At 54.2% G+C, this 20,659-nt stretch overlaps 8 protein-coding genes across 8 annotated transcripts; 4 read left to right on the plus strand and 4 right to left on the minus strand.

Moving 5' to 3' along the window:
* Window positions 1-382: 382 nt before the first annotated feature.
* On the minus strand, window positions 383-874 carry LY79DRAFT_664617 (mitochondrial ATPase inhibitor, IATP-domain-containing protein; the record flags this gene model as incomplete). The annotated part of the gene is made up of 3 exons (XM_060562921.1): window positions 383-422; window positions 501-632; window positions 747-874. The coding sequence occupies 3 exons, from the start codon at window positions 872-874 to the stop codon at window positions 383-385; spliced, it is 300 nt and encodes a 99-aa protein (XP_060420806.1).
* Window positions 875-3,510: 2,636 nt separating this feature from the next.
* LY79DRAFT_14132 (14-3-3 domain-containing protein) lies at window positions 3,511-5,054 on the plus strand. The gene is made up of 5 exons (XM_060550955.1): window positions 3,511-3,711; window positions 3,769-4,075; window positions 4,130-4,371; window positions 4,431-4,501; window positions 4,555-5,054. Exons 1-5 carry the CDS (start codon window positions 3,651-3,653, stop codon window positions 4,678-4,680), a joined length of 807 nt encoding a protein of 268 aa, XP_060420807.1. The 5' UTR covers window positions 3,511-3,650; the 3' UTR covers window positions 4,681-5,054.
* A 373-nt stretch (window positions 5,055-5,427) lies between these two features.
* Window positions 5,428-5,994, minus strand: LY79DRAFT_664619 (CSL zinc finger protein; the record flags this gene model as incomplete). Its single annotated transcript, XM_060562922.1, has 1 exon — window positions 5,428-5,994. The coding sequence occupies one exon, from the start codon at window positions 5,992-5,994 to the stop codon at window positions 5,428-5,430; it is 567 nt and encodes a 188-aa protein (XP_060420808.1).
* Window positions 5,995-6,432: 438 nt separating this feature from the next.
* On the minus strand, window positions 6,433-7,061 carry LY79DRAFT_664620 (uncharacterized protein; the record flags this gene model as incomplete). The annotated part of the gene is made up of 3 exons (XM_060562923.1): window positions 6,433-6,468; window positions 6,533-6,593; window positions 6,676-7,061. The coding sequence occupies 3 exons, from the start codon at window positions 7,059-7,061 to the stop codon at window positions 6,433-6,435; spliced, it is 483 nt and encodes a 160-aa protein (XP_060420809.1).
* A 343-nt stretch (window positions 7,062-7,404) lies between these two features.
* Window positions 7,405-10,050, plus strand: LY79DRAFT_533224 (DEAD/DEAH box helicase). The gene has a single exon (XM_060556352.1). It carries the CDS (start codon window positions 7,657-7,659, stop codon window positions 9,853-9,855), a length of 2,199 nt encoding a protein of 732 aa, XP_060420810.1. The 5' UTR covers window positions 7,405-7,656; the 3' UTR covers window positions 9,856-10,050.
* Window positions 10,051-11,510: 1,460 nt separating this feature from the next.
* Window positions 11,511-12,581, plus strand: LY79DRAFT_585811 (mitochondrial carrier domain-containing protein; the record flags this gene model as incomplete). The annotated part of the gene is made up of 2 exons (XM_060560544.1): window positions 11,511-11,621; window positions 11,691-12,581. The coding sequence occupies 2 exons, from the start codon at window positions 11,511-11,513 to the stop codon at window positions 12,579-12,581; spliced, it is 1,002 nt and encodes a 333-aa protein (XP_060420811.1).
* Window positions 12,582-14,077: 1,496 nt separating this feature from the next.
* Window positions 14,078-14,799, minus strand: LY79DRAFT_664623 (TspO/MBR family protein; the record flags this gene model as incomplete). The annotated part of the gene is made up of 3 exons (XM_060562924.1): window positions 14,078-14,456; window positions 14,528-14,621; window positions 14,688-14,799. The coding sequence occupies 3 exons, from the start codon at window positions 14,797-14,799 to the stop codon at window positions 14,078-14,080; spliced, it is 585 nt and encodes a 194-aa protein (XP_060420812.1).
* Window positions 14,800-16,438: 1,639 nt separating this feature from the next.
* LY79DRAFT_504063 (uncharacterized protein) lies at window positions 16,439-19,248 on the plus strand (the record flags this gene model as incomplete). Its single annotated transcript, XM_060553473.1, has 3 exons — window positions 16,439-16,565; window positions 16,682-18,672; window positions 18,724-19,248. 3 exons carry the CDS (start codon window positions 16,439-16,441, stop codon window positions 19,246-19,248), a joined length of 2,643 nt encoding a protein of 880 aa, XP_060420813.1.
* Between the last annotated feature and the right edge of the window lie 1,411 nt (window positions 19,249-20,659).

Raw genomic sequence — 20,659 nt, forward strand, 5'->3', positions numbered from 1 at the left:
GGTATATGGATTTTTTGTTTCGGCAGCCCGCACACACGAGAGAAGAGTCAAGACTGGGAGAATTGATATGGAAAGACTCGGAAAACCAGAGTCAATAATCACTCGAGCAAGGCTCCAAAAAGGTCGCTTCACATTGAGTGGGATGGTTAAAACGCCGTAAGAGTGCGCTTCATCATGCATACGTACATGTACATTAGCCTAGACTATGTGGGTGAATATCAGGGGTTGATTCACATGACAACTCTGAATTTTCCTTGAAATGGTGCTCGCGTTGTACGCGACTCTGCTGTATGCGCCGGCGACTGCTTTTCCCTTCCCGTCTCAGCGTACACGGTCTCCTCGCTCGCCATTGATATTACTGCGAATGCATTTTGTTTTGGGATTAGTTGTGCTCGCCGCCCTGGTTCTTGGTGATTTCGTCGCTGTCGGTTCGATTAGCAAGTTAAGCTTGAAATTGAGGGCGACGTCATGTCCAAAGGGGGTGGGGGCGGGTGACGAACATGTGGTCGGACAGCTGCTGGAGGTGGGCCTGCTGCTCGGAGAGCTTCTTCTTGAGCTCGAGAAGCTTCTCCTTCTCACGCTGGCGGATAGCGTAATCCTCGTTCGCCTTCTCGCGCTTCTGGAAAGCGTCTCTGAGATTCTAATCGTTAGTTTCTGCAACGTCCGAGAATCCGAGGTGATGCTAGATCAGGAGAGGTTGCCGGGCGTGTACAGGGTAGAGAGGTAAGGGGAGAAGTCAAACTTACCCGCCTCCGTACTTGGAGGGAGCTCCAGTGTCGCCCTCGCCCATCGCGCGGGTGGTGGTGCTGAAGGCAGCTCTGGAGGCGAGAGACAGAGGGCGAGCGGCAGCCTTGGTGGCAGCGATGCGCATCATTTTGAAGAAGTTTTTGTGAGGTGTTACGATGAATTGAATCGTGAGGTGTTGTGTTGTTGTAGAAAGAGGTTATGCTGACCGATGACGATGGGGGGGTGGCTAGTCGACGGGTTTTGTGACAGGCTGGGTTGTGGAGAGAGAGCCTGGAGTAGCTCGGGAAAGGGAACGCTGATTAAATGCTATTGGACGGAGGGGGAATGATCTGATTCTTCGGAACGAACTGGTGAGAGCTTTTGCTCTGCTTCGGCTGCCTTCTCTCATAGGCAAGTACGGAGGTACGGGGATGTGATACGTCATAAGCAGCAGAAGCAAGGTATTCTGCTAACATGCGCTACCAGCATTTCTCAGCTTAGTGGAGGGACTAGGTATGGGCCAAGCAACTCTGTCCTTCCTCAGACCACCTGCATTGAAAGGCCAACCGCTATGACCAAAATAGCGACGTGCTCACTGCTGTATTTTTGAGGCTGGCCGTGCTGGGAAATGCAGATATGGGGCATCCGCAAGATCCCGTGAGGACTTACAGCGCCCCCTGTGGACACCGGAGATTGTTGCGCCATGTTGGGATTCAGGGTCACTGGCCCCCGTCTATCGAGGAGTTATCATCCACGTGATGCTCTACAAGCTCGTCGTACAAGAGCATCGTGCTTGGTGAAGGTCGATACCCGCGATCCCAATGATTCTTGTGGCGGGTTATACTCAAGTACTGTATACTGGATAATTACGACCCAGATCGACTTGTCGTTTCCGACAAGGCTGAATCTCGGCCGCGACTGGGATGTTCCCCGGGCCACCGGGCTGAGAGAGGCTCGGGAGATCTGTCGCTTCAAGATAGTCGGCCAAAGGAGGCGGGGGGGGGGGGGGGGGGGGGGTGCCTGGTGATTGTGGTGCGATGGTCTTACGCTTTGTCTCGCCAGGAATTAACGTAAGGCGTTGTCACTTCAAATGGAGCGCTGAAGCCGTACAGGACAGCATAGTCCAGTACCGCGGGCACGCGTGTAAGTGCTGCCTTGGCTTGCCTAGCCACGAGAATAGCGCCTAGCCTCTACTGAGGGGGAAAGAAGAAGGGCAAGATCAGGTATTCGGGGCATGAATATGGTTCACCCTAGAAAGGTAGTAGGAACTGTGTATCTACATAGCCATGGTTTCAAGAAGCAGAACAGCGTGAGACCGATCAACCTGACAAGTACTTGTAAGTTGTCCGTCAACATTGCCTGAACTCAAAGGATCCTCGAAGCACGGATGGTTGCGCTGCACGATTGCATGAAAAGAAGAGACGAAGTGGGATGAGGGGACAGGAAAGGAAGGGGTGGCTGTCACCAGGCTTTTAAGTCGGGAGTTTGTTCACAACATGCCAAGAGCCTGTGTAGGTAAGGTACAGCATAAGCAAGTGTTCTGCAAAGCAGCCCAGACATGAGCCTGACAGCTGACTTTGGGTCGGAGAAAGTGAAGCACACATACAACACAGAGTGACGTGATGGCGGCGCAATAGTAGCAACAAGGTCAAGGTTAGACAAGGCGAGGTCAGAAGAGTCGAGTGTGCTCTCCGTTGGGTGCCTCGGATTGAGGCCAGGTGGTGGAATGCATGCAGTAAGGTGTACCTGGATCCAAAGTCGACCTACGGCTGCTGTTGATGGCTCGGGGAAGGAACGCACAGGCGACACAGAAATGCCAAAGGTATCTCCGTGTACCCCCACTGCCTGTCGCGCAGTCGCTGGCAGTAAGGGCACATTTGGAGAGGGTTTGGAGAGGCTTTAGGGGGTCTCTTGAGGGGTATCTACCAACCACTGTCAGCCGCACAGCACAGCCGCGATACCTGATGCTACCCGGGATCGATTCACGTGAGCCGTCCATTCCAGGGCTAACATCGAGTTGGGAACAAAACAGAAGGGCCCATCTGCTACAGTGTGGATGCGGCAATGGGATTGGTTGAGACGCCTCTTGCTGGGTGACTGGTCAGGCAGTGGCTCATCACTGTCCCTGCCCGTCGTCCAACCAGTCAAGTCGGGTGCCGTCCAGTCCAGTTGGTGCGGTGCCACCCTCCACCCCCCCTGGTCGCCTTGCCTTGTCTTTGGCCCGGGCCACCTCACGTATTGTGCAGTCCAGAGCCCCTTCCTCAATTTCCATCCATCACCTTTTCGTCTCATAACTTCTCAACTTCCAAACCCTCGCACTACCTTCTACAAATCGTCCAACAACCGCCTCGATTTACCATTCTTCACGCTCTCTTCCCCTGCTCTGAACCAACTCGATTCTTGACACGGGATCCTATCCATTGTCACTCATCCATCATTCCACCAGAACATCCCCGCCGACCTCAAAACATCGCACCAAAAGGTACGTGGTCCCCTCCCCCCATCAACCCCCCGTGCCCCCTCTGTCGTCATCGCATCCCTCGCCGCAATCTCCTTCCACCGATCCTCAACAGCCGAATGTGGCCCATCTACGCCAGCCGCCTGACGACGATGCCCTTTGTGCATCGTCCTGTATTCGATTGATCGCCTCACCGACCCTGCGCTCCCTATCTTGGCTGGTGAGGCGCAAAACCCCACTAGGAGCGGGGAGCCTCAAGCAAGTGATGAAGTCAGCGAGGCGCATACGCCGCGACTAGTCCTCTCACCTCTGAATTCACCAGCCTGCTCTTGCGATATCAATACACGTCTTTTCTCGTCGTTTTCTCAAAATACACATTCACCAGTCGCCCGGAGCGCAGTTATGGCCTCCCCCCTTTGCTACACTTGCTAATCAAACATCGCGTTCCAGATAACCAACCGTCACAATGGGTCACGAAGATGCTGTGTACTTGGCCAAGCTTGCTGAGCAGGCTGAGCGCTACGAGGGTACGTGGTAATCGCCGCTCGAGACCGATGGATACAAACTGATGACTGGGCTTGCAGAGATGGTTGAGAACATGAAGATCGTCGCTTCTGAGGACCGTGATCTGACCGTTGAGGAACGCAACCTCCTCTCTGTTGCCTACAAGAACGTCATCGGTGCCCGCCGTGCTTCGTGGAGAATCGTCACCTCCATCGAGCAGAAGGAGGAGTCCAAGGGCAACTCTTCCCAGGTTGGCCTCATCAAGGAGTACCGCCAGAAGATCGAGGCCGAGCTCGCCAAGATCTGCGACGACATCCTTGATGTCCTTGACGCCCACCTCATCCCCTCCGCCAAGTCTGGCGAGTCCAAGGTCTTCTACCACAAGATGTAAGTAACACTGTGGCCGTTGGAATGCCATATCATGACTGATCCCCTGAACAGGAAGGGTGACTACCACCGCTACCTCGCCGAGTTCGCCGTTGGCGACCGCCGCAAGGACTCCGCCGACAAGTCCCTCGAGGCTTACAAGGCTGCCACCGAGGTTGCCCAGACCGAGCTCCCCCCTACCCACCCCATCCGTCTCGGTCTTGCCCTCAACTTCTCCGTCTTCTACTACGAGATTCTCAACGCACCTGACCAGGCTTGCCACCTTGCCAAGCAGGCTTTCGATGATGCTATTGCCGGTTCGTACCATCATCACTACTTAAGGCCTGTACACTCGACTGACAAATGGCCTACACAGAGCTTGACACCCTTAGCGAGGAGTCTTACAAGGACTCTACCCTCATCATGCAGCTTCTCCGTGACAACCTGGTAAGACTTGCTTCCGGCCAATATCAAGGTTATATCACTAACCATATATTCAGACCCTCTGGACCTCTTCCGAGGCCGAGCCCGCGGCGTCAGGCACTGCCGAAGCGCCTGCCAAGGAGGAGGGTACCACCGCCGAGGCGCCGGCCGCCGCCACCTCTGAGGAGCCCAAGGCTGAGTAAGGGGTTCGATGGTCTCGTAGCATTCTGCTGTTCCTTGCCGGATTTGGGTGGACTGGTGTCTACGGAGTGTGGACTGGAGATTTCGTTTTTGCGAATCGGCATCGTTTAGGCAATACACACAAGAGTTGTGAAGGGGTTGATCTTTCCTAGCACGGGACTGGCTGAGGGCTAACGAAAGAGCATTTTGGAGGTCGATTGCACCCACGTTTGCTTTTTTAGACTCTAATGCAAGACCGTCTGGACAACAACAAAAAAAGACTAAAATTGCTTTCAAAGAAGCACATCCGGTAAACAATATTGAGCGGTTTCCGCGTGACGCTGATGCATGGCTGTAGAGTTATACTTGCCTTGGAAGAGCATAAAAATCGGTCAGGGACGGCAGTCGTTGCAAGACAGGTTTCCCTCCTATGTAGTTTTGAGACAAAACCACAACCAACACTGAGATAGATTGAGAGAGCAGTATGCCGTGGAGATAAGAAAAGGCCAAAAGTCAGATATAGGGGAATGCAATACAGATGGAGGAGGTGTGAAACGAAGACACAAACGGCAGATACAGGAACGAGCCCGGTTATGCCAATGCAAGTGACGGCCCCTCGCTCAATATTGTAGATGACGAATCAATAGGACACATTGATACAATCTTTGGTTCTTGTCCGCCCTTTACAATTGGAGGAAACTTTCACTCTAGCCGAGAATATCAAAAATAGATGAATGAGTGAACTATTCGCCTTTTCATTTTCATAACCTTCATGAATCGACCGAGACTATGGCGAAGTGGACCTTCATCCAGAGACTGCAGTCCTGACAGCCCACAAGAAGCTCGCCGTTCTCGCCAGCCTCTTCCAGGTCCGCCTCCGTGAACAGGAACCCCCGTGGGTTTCCACACCGGCAGCTGCGGTACCAGCAATCGGCGTCCGGACCGCCGCTCTCGTCAAATTCAAGGTCGTCGAGGTCGACGTTCTCTATGCCGGTCTGGAAGGTCTGCTCGCCACGCTTGGGACCTTGGTTGTTGGGCGCGAGGCCGAGGGACCTATCGTAATCTGCTCTAGACCTTGGGTCCGAGAGGACCTTGTAGGCCGTGGAGATTTGGTCGATTGTAAAGGCGGTGTTGCCAGCGTGGGATGTTACTGATGTGGTGTTCAGGGTCTGGACTTTCTTATACTTGTCAGGGTGGTTTTGGAGGAGGGCGCGGTGATAGGCCCGTTTGATGATCTGCTGCGGCTCCGCCGCCTGTTCCTGTAGGAGTTTGCGAGTGATGCCCAGAATTACGTAGTGTGTGTGACATTCACCGGGATCCACGGATGAAGGGCTCATGGTGAGCGAAAAGAGTGGCGCAGCGGACAAGACGCCCTGCCAAGTTGAGTTGAGCACTGTCGTGGGTTTGTAAGTGAAAATTTGTGGCGAATTGGAGGCCGAGAAGCTTGGTTCTGAAGAGATCACGTGAGGGGTTCGAGAATATCAAAAAGTTGACTTTTGTTGCAGGGAAATTGAGGCAACGGCCCGTGGAACTACTTTCACAGATAGATTGGTACTGGAGACACTCGTCCAGAGGTATTCATGAATTGTATCGGTCTTGAATGGGTAGCATGCCACTCGGCCTCTGAAGGGAAGAGGGCGGTCTGGACATTAAAGAAGGATCGCATGGTGTTGCAAATTGCTGAGTTCGTTTCTTGTACATGTTGATACATGGTATATGTACACCGTCTATGGTATTCGACGCGTCGTAAGTGAAGAAAGAGCCAAATATATCGCTTATTTGGGGAACCTTGTCCAGTTTCGCTTCCCAACCTGATGCGTGATGTCAGTAAGAGGTCGGCAAAGGGTCGGCCAAAACTCATGGAAAGTAACTCACCTTCTTCCACTCCTTGATCAGTTTCGGCATCGCCAGCATAGCCTCTCTCCTCTTCTCCATTCTGTACCGCACAGTCAGTATCCATCCCTCGACACGAGACTCAAGCCCCAGCAAATCGGCGGCCAGACACGAGACACACATACCTTGGCTGCACCATTCTCTCGTGAATCTTTCCCTTGACCTTTTGTCCTACACCAGTACCCTTGACCCGGAGGCCGTGTTTGACGCGGCGGGCAATCCTGTACTCGGTGCCCTTAACGGTAGGAGGAAGCAACTCTTCGACGCCGTGCTGGCGCGCAAGCTTGACAATCTCTGCCTGGCGGCGCAGCGAGTAGACGGGGTCGTGCCACTTGCCCGTGGCAGGATGCTTCTGCGGCGAGAAGGGATTCGGCGTAATCTCCTGAAAGCCCGTCTTCGGGACCGTCACGCCGGCGGGCAGGATCGAGGCGGGTGGCCAGCGGGCGAAGAAGCGCTGGAGCTGCTGAGGCAAGGCCTTGGCCAGCTGGATGTATTGTTCTGCAACGACCATTTTCGAGGGGTGCGCGTGGTAGAGCAGCGTTTTACTATGTCCTCCGGTGCAAGCGCTAGGGCATTGCCGTTTCGTCGAGGAAATGAAGGGATTCGGAGGGTCAATCGACTGAAATGCAAGCTCTCTCCTTCGCCGTTCGGGATGCTCGATCAGTTGCTGCAGCACAAATTTGGGAGGACAGCCTTGACCCACCCCTGCACGTCCCTGACATGGGGTTTAGCTTAAGCTAGAGGCAAGATTTGCCGAATGTCATCGCATCTGATTGGGTCGCATTCATGTGGCGGCCTCAAATGTGGCGCAAAGCGCAGCCTTCTCGGCCTCTCCACGATGCATTACAAAATCAGTCTAGACCTTTCGATGTTCTGAAATCTACTTATCAAAGGTCCGAAGCTCGATACCTTGGGAGAATATAACCATAATTATTCCCATCAAGGTTCTGAAAGAAAGGGTTGCGCGCAGCTTTGAGGTTCAACATCCATTTGGTGCTGGTACGTACCCATCGCCGTACTTAACGCTGGTCATCTCCCGCCCAAGATCTTCCTCGACCAAACCCACCCAGCGGTTTTTGTTGGTGTCGCATCACGGGACAGCCAAGATGAGTACCAACCAGACAAGGAAGACACCTCTCGACCTCGAAGAGATAATCAAGAAGAAGAAGGCTGCCGACGCCGCGGCATCGAAGCTACGATTTATACCAAAGAAAGAGAGGGAACGTCAGGCAGCAGAGAAGGCGAAACAGGAGGAGGAAGAGCGCAAGCGCAAGGCGGAAGAGGACGCGAGGAAGAAGGCCGAACTCGAGAGGAAATGGGTCTCTGAGGCAAACGGCAGCGCCGTCAACGGAGCACAGAATGGAGTCGGCGGCAGGATACCAACGGGCCCGAAGGCCATGCACAGCACGGAGGGCGGCCGGGGTCCTGGCGGCCGAGGACGTGATAAGCAAGAACAGCGAAAGGCGTCGGCAAAGGACGGCAAAGAGAAGAAGTCTGCCGAGGCGATCGAGGCCGAACTGTTGCGCAACCGATACCTGGGCCCCGAGGTCAACAAGCAATCGAACTTCTCGGTGAAGAAGAAGCGGAAGAGGGCGACAGAGTTCAAGTTCGAGTGGGACGCCGAAGAGGACACCACGCTTGATGATCCTATCTACGAATCAAACAGCACGACCCTTAAATCATACACATTCGGCAGCTTGTCCGGCGAGTACAACGAGGAGGCGGAAGAGATTGCTCGTCGACGAGCACGGATGATTGAAGAAAGAGACCGCGAGTTCGGGAAACAACGCGCAAAAGAGTTCATGGAAGATTTCTATAGGGCACGAGAGAGGGCGAAGGAGCGCGCTGACAGGTCGGGCCTCGGCAAGCACTGGACAAAGAAGGCCCTCTCAGAGATGCGGGAACGCGACTGGAGAATCTTCAAGGAGGACTTTGGCATCGCTACCAAGGGCGGTCAAATTCCCAACCCAATGCGCAGCTGGGAAGAGTCGGGCTTGCCGCGACAGCTGTTGAACATTGTGGACAGGGTTGGCTACAAAGACCCCTCGCCTATTCAAAGAGCAGCTATCCCGATTGCGCTGCAGGCCAGAGACCTCATCGGTGTGGCCGTCACAGGTTCCGGTAAGACGGCAGCGTTTTTGCTGCCGTTGCTGACCTACATCCAAGACCTGCCTCCCCTGACGGAGATCAACAAGAACGACGGAGCGTACGCCCTCATTTTAGCACCGACGCGTGAATTGGTACAGCAAATCGAAACGGAAGCCCACAAGTTCGCCGACCCCCTGGGCTTCAACGTCGTCAGTATCGTGGGCGGTCACTCTCTGGAGGAGCAGGTGCATGCCTTGTCTCGTGGTGCCGAGATCATCGTCGCCACCCCGGGTCGTCTGGTGGACTGCATTGAGAGACGGCTTCTCGTCCTGTCACAGTGCTGCTACGTCATTATGGATGAAGCCGACCGAATGATCGATCTCGGTTTCGAGGAGTCTGTGAATAAGATTCTCGACGCGCTGCCCGTATCGAACGAGAAGCCAGACACAGATGATGCGGAAAATGCCCAACTAATGCAGAAATACCTCGGCGCCACGGATAGATACAGGCAGACAATGATGTACACAGCCACAATGCCGCCGACAGTCGAAAAGATTGCTAGGAAGTACCTCCGGCGTCCCGCCATCGTCACGATTGGCAACGCCGGTGAGGCCGTCGAGACGGTCGAGCAAAGGGTCGAATTCGTTTCGGGCGAGGACAAGAAGAAGAAACGGCTGCAGGAGATCCTTGGCGCGGGGGACTTTGCCCCGCCCATCATCGTGTTCGTCAACATCAAGCGCAATTGCGATGCCGTGGCGCGCGACGTCCAGAGAATGGGTTACTCGGCGGTCACGCTCCACGGAAGCAAGACGCAGGAGCAGAGAGAGGCGGCATTGGCCTCAGTGCGCAACGGGCAGACGCAGGTTCTTGTGGCGACGGACCTGGCAGGAAGAGGTATCGACGTGCCGGATGTCAGTCTCGTCATCAACTTCAACATGGCAACCAACATCGAAAGCTACACGCATCGCATCGGTCGTACTGGTCGCGCGGGCAAGAGCGGTGTGGCAATCACGTTCCTGGAACAGAGCGACTCGGACCTGTTCTACGACCTCAAGCAGATGCTTTCCAAGAGCGCCATCTCTCGGGTGCCCGAGGAGCTTCGGCGGCACGAGGCCGCGCAACAGAAGCCGCAGCGAGGAGGCGGCGGTGGCGGCGGCGGCAAGAGGGCAGGGGGTGCAGAAGAGGCGACAGGCAAGGGGGCCCAGTGGGGTGCCTAATGTAGTGTAGCGCTATGGATGACGGTAGCGTGGCGGGTGGATGAAGGATGGAAGGGCTCGCTAGTAACCATCAGATAGAGACGGAAAAGTGGGATATTCTGCGGGTTCTGCTAACTCGAAAGATTATCTTGATAATCTGATCAGATAAAAAATTAACATCCGAGCGATAATCGTCGGCACATCCGGTCTTGGCATCTCTATGTACTCTTGCCGTGTTCCTTTCTTCAACACCCACCCCTCTTTTTTTGTTTCGTTGTTCAAACTAATTCATGGAAGCTCAGGGAATCTGCTTTAGAATACCGGCCGTTCCCTGGCAGCTTGGCAATCCAATTGTCTCTTCAGAAACAAAAACTTATATTTCATTGTCAACTCGGTTTCCGCTGACACACCTACATTACTGATAGCTGGGCGGCTGTGCCGGAGGTCACGGCGGGGAACCACCGCGCTGAGTGTTCGGGTGGCCTCCGACCCTCGTCTCAGAAGCCAATGCCTAGCTCCCCGCGAATCAAGCCTAGGTAGCCCCACCCTACTACAGAATGGCGACGGCCGCCAAATCCCATCTTGGTCTGATGTCAAGGACCTGGGTTGCTCTGGGCTTGCCAAGCGGCCTTTGGTACCTGCCGCAGGACGGAAGGAGTAAGAAAATGGAGGGAGGGAAGAGAAAAATCTCATGTTTACGCAAGGTTTTCGCAACCCAATGCTGGCCTTGCTATGCCCAATCCCCACCGGCCTTTGGTCGGTACTAAGTGCTCCAGAGCACAGAGTACAGAGAAGTAATTACCCCATTGGTGTTCCGTTCTGCGCCCGCACCCTCACCGATTCTTTCACATGGAGGACGTCGAAATATAAACCCCAACCAAGCGCCAGTTGTGAGTAAGTCTTTGGGCTGGCGGAGTAGGACTGCTCGGCAACACCCATCCCTCGTCCCTCTGTCTCTCTCTTTACACCTCGAGTTTACTGCATCCTTCTCGAGAGCTCCTCCCTCCCTCCAGTGCGCTGGGGTTTGTTTTCTTCTTGACGCTGCGGGGGGAAAAACCGCTTGCTTTGAGGATCGACAGAAGTGACAACAAGAGTTGCTAGCCCGTTGTAGCGCCTCCGAACCGAACTCCCTAAACCCTTCCTGGTATCGGTGGATCTTTTTTCGTGGAACCGAAGAAAAAAAAAAAGTCTGGGCTACCAGCTGCGCTTGCTGGGCGAAACGCCGTGACGCTGCGCTGCCTTTTTCGCTTTTGCCCCGCGGTGCAACTGTTCCCCGTCCTGTCCCCCGTCTTATCACCGCATGGTCATCCCACCTCCCTGATTCAACGCAATAACAAGGGGGAGCAGTGAAGGACAGTGCTGAATAGACTTCCTGTTCAACCGACGTCCTACACTTGCTCCTTTCTGGCAATTCATCTTACTCGTCGCCCTTGATCTGGTTCGAATCTGCCCGAGCACGCTTCGAAAGCTGCGCGATATCCTCCCGTGATACGGAGGGTACTCGACGAGCGAGAGACGACAAGCGAGTGAACTACGTTCCTCCCTCCCCCTATCCTCTTCTTCACCGACCTTTGAGGCATAAGCTGGGGGAGTGGCCTCGCTCCCCTACAAACGACGACCTCGAATCGCTCAGGCATCTACCTCTCGCCCATCTCACGGCCTGACTCGTCATCACGATGGACTCGGCAGCGGCAGCAATGGAGATTCCCCACCACGACGCACCGGTCTCTTTGAAGAAGAGCCGTACTGCGGCTCTGGAGGCGGTGGAGGACATTGTCTACGGATCTGTACGTTGCGCTCAATTTCTCAAAGGAAGCTAGAGCCCCTCACTAACGAGACATTCTCTCGTCCACCAGGTCGCCGGCGTCGTCGGAAAATACATCGAGTACCCCTTCGACACAGTCAAGGTCCGCCTCCAGTCCCAACCCGATAACCAGCCCCTCCGCTACAAGGGCCCGCTTGACTGCTTCCGCCAGTCCCTCAAGACCGAGGGCGTCCGCGGGCTCTACCGCGGCATTAGCGCGCCGCTCGTTGGTGCCGCCCTCGAGAACAGCAGTCTGTTCTTCTTCGAACGCATTGGCCGCGCCGCTGTATACTCCTCCGGCTGGACGCCTCAGGGCCAGCAACTATCCCTCTCTGCGCTCTGGTTCACCGGTGCCTTCTCTGGCTTCTTTACGTCTTACGTCCTCACCCCCGTCGAGCTCGTCAAGTGCAAGATCCAAGCCCCCTCGCAGGTCGGCAGCGTGGCGGCACCGCAGTTGCGCCCACTGCCCGTCATCCGTGAAATCTACCGTCACTATGGCATCCTGGGCTTCTGGCACGGGCAGATGGGTACCCTCATCCGTGAATCGGGCGGCTGCGCCGCGTGGTTCGGCAGCAAGGAGACGGTGACAAAGATGTTCCACATCATGAATGGGCGGGCGGTGAAGACGCAGGCCGAGAGGGACGTGTTGGCCTCGAACCCGTTGCCGCTGTGGCAGCAGGCGCTGGCCGGCGCCTCGGGCGGCGTGTCGTACAACTTCCTCTTCTTCCCCGCCGACACGATCAAGTCGCGCATGCAGACGGCGGCCGTCGGCGACGCGGGTCGCGGGAGGACGTTCTGGCAGGAGGGCGCGGTGCTGTGGCGGCAGCATGGGCTCAAGGGGCTGTATCGGGGGTGCGGCATCACCTGTCTGCGCTCGGCGCCCAGCTCGGCCTTCATTTTCATTGTTTTTGACGGTCTCAAGCGACACTTTCCCTTGCAGTAGAAGTCTTTTCTTCTTCTTCTTATATCCTAGACTCGGGGTGGTCGGTGATCGCGGTAGTTGCAGTGGTAAAAAGGTTGGTTGGGCTTTTCGATTTTGGGATGGCACAGCATTTAGAGGCGCAACAGGACAGCTTTGGCTCGTTTATACTTGCATGTACATACTTGGGTAACGTGGCCTGGATAGACGGGTAGTGATGATGAAAAGATGGGAGGCTATGCAAGCGTGGAATATTCTTGGTATTCTTGACATGACCTTGGGCCACTTCAGTGCACAGGTTCATACGACTTTGGTGGCATTCCCTGAGAGCTTTCGTAGCCCGAACTACGAGATATAAATCGAGGGCGGTCTCATGACGGCTTGTCGTCCTGGTATCCGCATTACCGACGACCCAGCTTGTTGATTTATAAGGAACGGTGATTAGAAGGAGTGTTCACCTACTGGTTCATCGAGGATGCTTGACTCAGGGGTGTTTTCTACGCCTCTCAGGCAGGGCAGGCACATAACGGAACACTCAAAAGGTCCGGCATCTCCAACGAAAGTTAGCCTACTTAGGCGGCCGCAGTACATTGAAGTGGACATCGTACTGATGGTAAACTCTCGAAACGGTCTGGGCCGTAGTGCAAGCGCCTGCTGCGCGCGAGGGTCCTCGACCCTGGGCTGGCGTCTCCTCCAGATGGTGATGGCCAAGGGACAAGAGTCTTCTCTTGGAACCCCCCTGATGTAAGCGGGCTGGCTCTTCGCGAGGGTTCCCCGTCGCTGGCTCATGACAGGGTTCCGCGTGTCTGCGCTACAGATGATCTTGGTCCAGGAAAACAAGCCAGGTCTATTATAAGGAGAGATTCAAATTCTGCCGCAATATAGACATGACGAAGTCGGAGGCAGGAACTCCTCGTTAGCAGTCACTCATTATACTCAGCAAGCCGGGTTGTCTGCCTGCTTCTTCAACTCCTTAATCTCGCGGCGAACATCTTCAAGTCCGTGTTCAACATGGGCGTTTCCGAAGTGCCGGGCAACTTGGCCACCCATCTTTCATGGTGTACCCGCTAGGACCAAGATCAAGACAATCACAGCAATGAATGATGGATACGTTCGGGGGGGAGGGACGATGGAACAGACGACAAGGGGAGACAATGGACTTGTCAGGCCTCGTTGATGCTGGGCGCTAGGGATGTTGACTGGAGACTTTTTGACCGTCTCTAGATCTCGCGTAGCAAAGAAGCTATTCGTCAAACTCCTCAACTAACTTGTTGACGGATATCAACTCACCACAATCTTCACCAAGCGCAGATTAAATCCATCCAGCTCCTGCGACTGGGTACGATCATCCTCGCTCCAGGATCAAAATAGAGGATAAATACCATTTCGGAATGCTAAACTAAGAAATATGCTCCCACCAGCCGTAAATGCCGTTCCCAAACTTACAACGCAACTCCCTCCTTTTTTCTTTTTTTTTTCTTTGTCTCTTTCGGGCCCATAATGCCAAGGCAGCTGCGACACTACTGTTTCTTGTCCGCAGCGGCGGCAGCGCGCTCCTCAGCACCCTTGATGTCCCAGTCATTCAGATACCCCGCCCCCGCGCAAAGGTAGGTCGCGAAGGAGAGCCAGCCGAGGTAGGGAACGAGGCAGGCGCCGGCGACGGCGTCGACGGAGCCCCAGAGGTAGGTCAGGTAGGTGTTGACACCGAGGAGAGCGACGATGTCAACGGTGGCTTCTATGGGGCGCTTGAGGCCGAAGAAAAGGGGCATCCAAATGAGATTGAGACCCAGTTGGATGGTGTAGAGGGTCGCGCCCTGCTTGGTCATCTTGATGTGCTCGATGGAGGAGAACGGGGATAGGCCGGTGTGGGTGGCACGGTGGGCAGCGTAGCCCATCAGACTGTGGTGTAACATGTTAGTTATGGTGTGCTCGTCGAGGGGAAGAGTGACAGGTGTGCGGGCTGGCTTTACCCATAGAGGAGGGTCCATGCCGGACCAAAAACCCATGGGGGAGGACGGTAGGGCGGGTTCTTGATCGCGCCATAGGTCTTTTGCGTGGCTTTGGCTGTCGGTGTTGTCAGTTACTGCGACTGTATCCGAGAGGGTTTCCGAGGTTTCTTGAAGCACGTACGTCGCGTAGAATAGCCGACGGCGGTTCCCAAAGCTATGGGGAGCAGGACCGAGGCCGCGGCGTTCTCGAAGACCTGGTGGGGCAAGGTCAAGGCAGGGATGAAGGTTGTCATGTTGCCGAAGTTGGTCAGTGTCGGTCTTAGGTGTGATGCTGTATACTGACTGTGAATTGGATGTCAGAGCGAGGTTCGCCAATTTCTTAAAGGCGGTTGTAGGGTAAAAATGTCAGTCCATTTGGATCACGCGATGAGATGAGCTTCGGGGCGGGTCCCAGTCCGAACTGCGAGGGAGCTATCCTTTTACAGGACTATGACGCAATGCATCGGGTTGCCCTCGCGAACAACAGAATCTCATTGCGACGGTGTTTATAATAGCAAATTTGGGACGTGGATTAAAAGCCGTGGCTTAACTTACTATTCTTATCTTCTTTCCAATGGTCCCGGAAGCGGATAGGTTCAAGGAGTGAAATTTACAGAGAAAGGTCACGTTGTCGGTATTTTAAGTTGACGGATGGGGTCACAGTTGCCTCAGATGGATCTGTTCCTGTCGTTGCAGGGGTGAAGCTTCGGGGATCGCTGGGGATGGATCGGTCGCCGTTTGCTGCAGCTCCAGCATTTTATTCAGCTCAGTTGATCCGCCGGCTGCAGCCAACTGTGTACTCGATTGAGACGGGGTTTGCTGGAATTGCTAGGGAAGGAAGATACAGCAGGCGGTCTTCGACATCTTCTGCAGCTACGCTAAACAGGCTTCACGACCATTGTGCCTTCTTTCGTTACTGCACCGCAATACAGCTTAAGAAAAGAAGAAGAAGAAGAAAAAGAAAAAGAAAAAGCCCTTGTAAGGCCAATTGATCCAAAACAACTCTAACCAGCAGCCCACCACCACAGCAACAAAGCTTCCAAACTCCCAATACTTTATGCGAAACTTATATGTACTTAAGATTGCTAACATTGCTGCCGAAGATCATCCGGAACGATACTAAGCCCGTTTCAGTCTCTAGTGGACCCCCTCCAGCCGCTTCTTTGTTCCACGTCCTGGCGTCTCTGTCTCGTCGCCCTTCGAGTAAGTCTACCGTCGGTCATCTTTGCTTCGTGCATCCCAGAGTCCTCCTCAACTTTGGATCACGACAACCTACCGCGTCTCATCGTCGAGGCATTCGCTCTCGCAACCGAAATAGTTCGTTCCCCCCTTTCTTCCTGCATCATCTTTACTTGCCACAGCCCTATTGTTTCCTACCTCACCTCGATTCAATTCAGAAATCCCCCATTATTGCCTGTCTTCCCTCCCCCCCGACAAGCCATTCTTACTCTCCTGCCTGACTCCCTGTTCAACTCCTCCCCCCTTTGTCAATCATCCTCGGCCGGACTTTATTTGGCGCCATATTCTTTCTTCTCTCGCTTGCGCCGTCATCTTTGCGGTGACGAGCCGGTTTTCAATCATCTTTGCCCTCTGGCAATTGCACCGCTTTTACTATTGCCACCCTCTCGAATTCTCAATTCTTTCTTCTCTCGTTTCCCTCAGAAGCCGCCCAGTATTCCACCTGCAGAATTATTTCTAACCGCAATCATGTTGCCAAACAACAGGCTTCTTCCTCCTTTTCTCCTTCCGATCGAGCAAGCAGACAAAGTCACATGAGTAGCAGGCACGCAGCTACCCGACGCGGACGCGATATTTAATCAGGTCGTACGGTCATTTCAGCTGAGCAAAGACGACAGACGCACACTATAATCGCTTTGTCGCGACGGACCCATCATGGATTCGTACTCTTCGCACCGAGACTCCTCCGCGCGCTCGCCGGGCGACAGGACGTGGGGCAGTCGCGACGACCCACGAATCAAGGAGGAGCGGGCTGATACTTTCTATCGCGGTAGATCTCCTGGTGCGTACAATCTTTCACCCACTCGCTCGCTTCAATTGGCTTTCTGGGAGTCATCCCCGACGCTGAGGCTAGTTGTCGCATACAGTCGATAGCTGCTTACTTACGAACTGTTACAGCCCACGAGCGCCAACACCGTGACAGACGTCGCTCTCGATCCCCGGCCGCCATCGACCGTTATGAACCGAGAGGGCGCGGTCGCGATGACTACGCCGGTGGTCGAGATCGCGATGATCGCCGAGAACGGAGAATCACGTCGCCGCCCGCTAACATTGATCGCTACGTCCCCGGGCAAGACAGCAGTGCCCCTACACCGTTAACCGTCAACCCACTTGCGGATCCGGTTAAGCTCCCTTACCAGGTCGGATTTTCATACTTTGGCGAATGGTGGAGAATGAATGAGAAGATCAAGGAGGAGAAGGAGCGTCAACGCACCGGTCGCCGTCGCGAGCCCGAGCGCGCTCGTGGCCCTCGCGAGGTGCAGGAAGAGCGCGAGAAGGAGAAGGCCAAGATTCAGCTCGCGTATGATGCCTACAAGGAAGAACTCCAAGGAAAGATGGCTCGCACCTTTGTCAGCGAGCACAAGAAGGAGCAGTGGTTTCGCGAACGTTATGTGCCTGAGATCCGCGATGCTTTCAGAGCCCAACTTAATGAGTTCCGCAGAGGCGCTTATAGCCAATGGGAGCAAGATCTCGAGTCCGGAACCTTTGACGACTTCTCCCTTGAAGGTATCCCTAAGAGCGAGACGAACGGCCTCGGTGGTCTCGTAGAGAAGGAGGAGGGTGAAGCAACCGCCGCCAATGAGATCCTCGGCGTTGGCGACCTTGTGCCGGCAAACGGCGCTGACATCAGAGACGAGAACCTGTACCAGCCAACCCTCCTCATCAAGACCATTGCCCCTCACGTCAGCAGGCAAAACTTAGAGACATTCTGCAAAGAACATCTCGGCGAAGAAGAGGGTGGTTTCAAGTGGCTTTCTCTTTCGGATCCCAACCCCAGCAAGCGGTATCACCGTATTGGTTGGGTCATGCTTCATCCTTCATCAGAGGTCGCCCCTGTTGTCGACCGTGTGGATCCCAAGGATGAAGACGGCGATTTGCCTTTGAAGTCGCCAGCCGTTATCTCAACTGCTGAGAAGGCTCTCGATGCTGTCAATGGCAAGACTGTGAAGGACGAAGTCAGAGGTGACTTTGTCTGCCACGTCGGTGTGCACAACCCTCCCAGCCACCCTCGAAAGAAGGCTCTGTGGGATCTCTTCTCCGCACCTGAGCGTGTTGAGAAGGACTTAAACCTCGTCCAGCGTCTGGTCAACAAGTTTGAGGAAGACTTTGGTTCCGACTTCAATGCCGTACTGAAAATTGAGGAGAGAGTCGATGATCTTAAGAATGCTGGTCGTCTCCAACCTGCCGCCAGCGCAACAAAGAAGAAGCCCAAGAAGGAACGTGATCTCGACGTCGACGACGGCATGGACGACGGAGAAGACGGCGCCATTGACGATGACGAGGACGAGGGTGCTGTGGAGGAGGAGGACACCGATGACGAAGAGCTGCTCGTGAAGAAGAAGCAGCTGGATCTGATGATTGAGTATCTCAGACGCGTTTACCATTTCTGCTTCTTCTGCGTCTTCGAGAGCGACTCGGTCCACGAGCTAACTCGCAAGTGCCCTGGTGGTCACCTGCGTCGCCCGAGAAGCACTCTCAGCACCGCTGCCAAGGCCGTTGCGCGCGCTAGCGCCAACGGGGAGCCGTTCCCCGGAAAGAAGCGCAGTGAGATCGAGGAAGAGGGCGAAGCAACCGAGAACGACAAGAAATTCCGTGGTACCAATGGCAAGGCAGAACAGCAGCTTCTGCGTGCCTACAACTGGGTGAAGACCTTTGAGGACAAGATCATGCAGATCCTAGAGCCTGAAACGGCGGATCTGCGTAAACTCGGAGGCCGGCCAGTCGAGGACGCTGTTAGTGAGGAGCTTCTCAAGTTTGTCAAGCAAGAAGACGAGCATAAGTGGAGGTGCAAGGTGCCCGAGTGTACCAAGCTGTTCAAGGAGGAGCACTTCTGGCGCAAGCACGTTGAGAAGCGCCATAACGATTGGCTCGAGGGCATTGAGCAAGAGGTCAGTTACCCTTTTAATACTTGTGCAGGATATGGCTAACCCAACCCGCAGTTCCACCTCATCAATGCCTATGTTATGGATCCATCCCACATCGCACCGTCGCGAACGGATGCCAACTCCAACGGCCACTTCCCTCCAGCGAATGGCCAGTCTGCGACTGGAACTCCCCGTGGCTTCAATTTGCAGAACTTCACCATGAACGGGATGATGCCTATCCCGGGCTTCCCCATGCCGCCAGGCGGTTTCCCACCATTCGTTGGCAGCGGTCACCCTGGCGTTCAACCTGGATGGAACGCCGGCGGCGATGACCGTGGTGGTCCTGGCCCCATCCGCCGTGGAGGCATGGGTGGTGGCCGTGGTGCCTATCGTACTGGGCCCTACGACCGACGTCCGAACCCCCGTTGGGACGGTGGTATGGGCGCAAGAGGTCGCGGCGGCGCTGGGAAATGGGGAGACGGCGCTGCTGCAGGTGGAGCCGCCGTCGGTCCCCGCGAGGCTACTCAGGGACGCAGTCTCAAGAGTTACGAGGATCTCGACCATGTTGCTGGTGGCGGCGGTGGTGAGCTGAATTACTAGGGCAATCACTACTCACATCGTTTGGAACGCCTGAAATTGGAGGCCAGGAAGACATTGGGAAAATAGTTTCATGGGTTACCTAGCAGCATTAGACGACGAGCGGCTGGAGCAGGGGTGCAGATTGTTGCGCTCTGATCTTCTTGCCTTTTTACTCTTGCAACAGGTGTTGCACTCTCATTTCGCATATTGGGTTGTACTTTGTAACATAACAGAAAATCCGGGGCTAGCTTGGGATTGCGAAATCGGATGGTCTTATCTTATTTATATATATAAGGTCGTTTGTCGGCTTGTGTTCGTTGCTTGACTCTTATTGATTCTCCTGAGGCTGACCCCACCGGGAATTGGTCTTGAGATGGGTTTCCGGACAAAATCACTATGTTCACCTCTGCCATGAATGTCTTATCTGTTTCCCCGGCTTGTAGCTCGAGGCATTGCAGTTTGTGGCCGTTGAACTTGCTCCTCGAGGATGGAGTGGATGGATAACAAAGGGCCACCAGATATGGAACAACAAAAAACATGCAACACCAGGCATTCTCCGGTCGTTACTGACCCGACTACTACGCTGGGCCTCACTGGTATTATCTAGCTGGCGCGAAGAGGACCTCTTTCATGATAATTGATTGATTATATCCTAAGTACTTGGACATGGCGCAAAATAACGCGACTAAGTAGAGCGATAATTACACAATCAAATAAATACGCGAGGAGTTTCGCCTGTACGGATATATGTACTTCAATACCCGGAGGGCCATTGTCAAGTACTAGTTCGGAAGTCTTTTTACAGCCAAAAACAACCCAATCAGCAGGTAACATTATCAGCCAGGAGGATCACCAGTCAAAATCAGAAATTAGTAGATATATATTTCTTTGTTATAACAAAACTTTCCACCTAGTATTGTAGTCAGTGGGTAATCAATTAGTCCGCGTTTTATCGATAATATGATTCTGACGGATGGCACTCCTCGGTGGAGGAATAAGAAACATAATTATAGTAAACTGCAACTGAACTTACGATACCGCGTACCGATGTGTTACAAACATTGTCTGATCCCCGGCTTTCATGAAGGAATCAAAAGGGCACACAATGCATCCCGTCCAACTTGTACATGATCGATCGTGGTAGACTCATTGTTCGCCACCAATACTTTGTAAATCTGCCGTTTAAGCCCCAAAAGTAGCACTTGCTTATCTGAAACTGACCGACATTGCGAACAAAATCCCATATGAAGTCGATGGACGAATGCTTATCTTGGCTGATATCCCACGTGATAATGCGACGCGACGGACCGCAAATCTGGAATCTTGAAAATGTGGACATACGTCAGGGGGGGCGCTCAGGGTGCCGTGGTACCAATGCCAATGCCAATGCCTCCCAAACCCAGGCCCCACATTCAGGAGTTAGCTCGTCCAC

This window comes from Colletotrichum navitas, assembly GCF_030913465.1.
Source record: "Colletotrichum navitas strain CBS 125086 chromosome Unknown LY79scaffold_1, whole genome shotgun sequence".
Taxonomy (NCBI): Eukaryota; Fungi; Ascomycota; class Sordariomycetes; order Glomerellales; family Glomerellaceae; genus Colletotrichum; species Colletotrichum navitas.